Here is a 2,776-nt window from a genome sequence, read left to right as displayed (position 1 = left end):
AGCTCTGTTAAAGTTTTTGCAGTTAGGGTTATGTTGGTATCGTCAGCGAACATTCTCGGGGAAGTATCCCGGAGGCAGTTAGGAAGATTTTTAATATATTACAAATTGCAAGGGACCTAACATGCTGCCTTGCGGAACCCCACAAGTAATAGTGCGAGGAGTTGACGGTCTTCCATTTACATTACATCTTTGGGTCCTATTGCTTAGGTACGATTGAAACCAAGTGATAGTTTCCTGGTCGGCCCCAAAGTATGACATCTTGCGTAAAATGATTTCATGGTCGATAGTGTCGAATGCCTTTTTAAGGTCAATGAAAACGACACCATTCAGGAAGCCATTGTCGATGTTAACAGACCAGCTATTTGTCGCCTCAAGCAAAGCTGTAATGGTACTGTGTAAGGAACGGAACCCTGACTGGCAACTGGACGGCAGTTTAATTCGTTTTTACCCTTGGTGATCCTCATTTTACCTACAAGGTTGGAATGTGCACTCTACCAAGTTTACAGCAGTTACTCAACGTCCCAAAAAGGACTGAAATGGCGGCCAAAGTGTATTCTTTTATTTATGTGCTAATGAGGCTCTAGGCTTACTTTGGGCTCCGAAAGAAGTTTCTTCGATTCATTGATTGCATATTCAACCTATAAGTAAAATGAGGATCACCAACTAACTTAGGTAAAAAAGAATTCAACCTGAGGACGGATTTTAACCGGCAACAAATATACTACCGGTCAGTAAAATTTTATCATTGAATAAAGATTTCTATAATCCATTGATGCCCAGGGGTTCCCCATTGACGAGTAAAATTGTCTGGCGTTAGAAAGAGTAAAATACTAAGTCTGGCCGGTTTCAGCCGGTTTGGACGCCAAAGGTTAACGAACGAAATTATATGTCAAATAAATAATATATTAACCTCGTACTTTTCGCTGTTAGCAGAGGTCTTTTTTTTCTTTTAGCGTTATACGGAAAAAAGAGACATCTGCCATGCGTCGAAGCTCGCTTTGATCCAACCGTAGAGATTGACGGAGGACGATGTGCCAGGAAAGGCATAATTTCAATATGCAGGACGTGCCTATTACCGAGACCACCTTCAAAGTTAGTACATCAAGAACCTTTTATAAAGTATCACCTCAGTGTTATCTGTTTTGCATCTCAATGGATAGGAATTTATCGAGGGAACTGATGAACTTTGTGGTCATGTTTCTGTTTGTACAACTCCCTTTGGAAGGCAAAGCAAATTTCTTACATAATGTCCCATGGATGACATCATATGCAAATTCCCTGCTGAAAACGAGGGAAAATCCCTGGCGGAGGGCCCCCCTTAATAACTGGGGCCAGGTATGAATCACTATCCAGTGGATTAAACAATAGCAAAACCGATTGAGTTATTCAGTGGATAGTGATTTTTCCGACGGATGGAGCTATGCATCGCTAGAACAAATGGGGCCTGACCTTTTCGAGGCAAGGGGAAGTCGGATTCCCTTTCTGACGGTGTTTATACCAGAGGGGTCTACTACAACCTGCAATAGATACCAAATCGAAACCAATCCGCTACATAGCATGTTTTCTTGAAAAAAGGGTAAAGCCGACTGGATGCTGACCGAAGGCTATAAAAATTAGCAAACTATGGATTTTTTTCGTGTTATTTTCGAAAAACCAACCAACAAAAAGGCCAGAATTATCTATGCTTTTCTCTGCTACTGATTGACTCGTAAGTGCATTCCAAAAACCCGGCCGGAAGGCCTTGTGATAATGCTTTTTTCTTTTTTTCTTTTTTAACGGAAAATTTCTTATCTTCTTCCCTAAAAGTTTTTAACCCAGCTAAATACTCTTACCACAATTTTTCCATTCCAGAGCATCAACCGCGAAAGCCAAAATCAAGGCAACGAAGATCTGTGCAAAAGCCATTGCCAACGTCTTGTCTAAGAGCTCAAAGAAAGTAAAACGGGTATTGAAACAAAAACAAGGAATAACATTCGCCGAAAGTATCCAAACTCCGGAACGAAACCATCGAAACAATGGAAACATCGAACGAAACCACCGTAGAGCTCGAAACAGATAGACTCCATGTGTGCTTACCATTTAGCCAAAAAATCCGGAAATTTCGGTTTGGAGTCAAATGGAAAGGCAATTTTCCGGAAAATCTTTTCGGAAATTGTGGACAACCTCCAGAGGTAGTCCTCTTTTTCCGTTCGGAACGGAACTTACCATTTGCGAGAATCCTTCCGTTTCCAGGCCTTTTCTCACAAGATCGAGTAAAATATGCGGGATGGAATGCTGTGTAGTAAATGGTAAGCGCCATTCTCATCCGGTTGGTCATTAAATTCGGAAAATCGCTTACCTTTATGCAACGATCATTCCATCCGGATTATTTGGCTAAATGGTGATAACACCACCGAGGCACGACGTTCCGGCGGATTGTCGCTTCGAGTTTCCTATTTCAGTTGTTCTTTATTCACAATCCTTGCAGATTCCCTAAGTACATACAAGGAATGAAACTAGAGGATTCTTTTTTTTTTTTTTTTTTCATTATTTTTCGTTTTACTACCTCAAATTAACTATGTCACGCAACGTAAAGGGTCTGCCCATGTAACGAGAACACGAGACCAAACGCAACTGCACTTACGATCAGCGAATGCTTTAAAATTCCTGAAAATTTGAAGCGTTGAAACGACGTTGGAAACCGTACAAACACTAAAGCCTACTTTTCACTTTGACGCTAGCACAAGCACAAGCATTAGCAGCTTATGCGTCGACATAAGCTATTTTGTTCAAATGT

General features: G+C 41.0%; 1 protein-coding gene across 1 annotated transcript in view; it reads right to left on the bottom strand.

The window, feature by feature from the left end:
* LOC137990677 (ganglioside GM2 activator-like) overlaps positions 1 to 1,919 on the bottom strand; it is a 13,646-nt gene extending 11,727 nt beyond the window's left edge. Inside the window, exon 1 of the mRNA XM_068835801.1 lies at positions 1,833 to 1,919. Within this exon, the coding sequence (XP_068691902.1) occupies positions 1,833 to 1,905 (73 nt within the window). The 5' untranslated portion in view covers positions 1,906 to 1,919. The remainder of the gene's footprint in view (positions 1 to 1,832) is intronic.
* Between the last annotated feature and the right edge of the window lie 857 nt (positions 1,920 to 2,776).

This window comes from Montipora foliosa, chromosome 2 (assembly GCF_036669935.1).
Source record: "Montipora foliosa isolate CH-2021 chromosome 2, ASM3666993v2, whole genome shotgun sequence".
In the NCBI taxonomy this organism is placed as follows: Eukaryota; Metazoa; Cnidaria; class Anthozoa; order Scleractinia; family Acroporidae; genus Montipora; species Montipora foliosa.
Note: the sequence above shows the minus strand (reverse complement) of the source record. Positions and strands in the feature narration are given on the sequence as shown.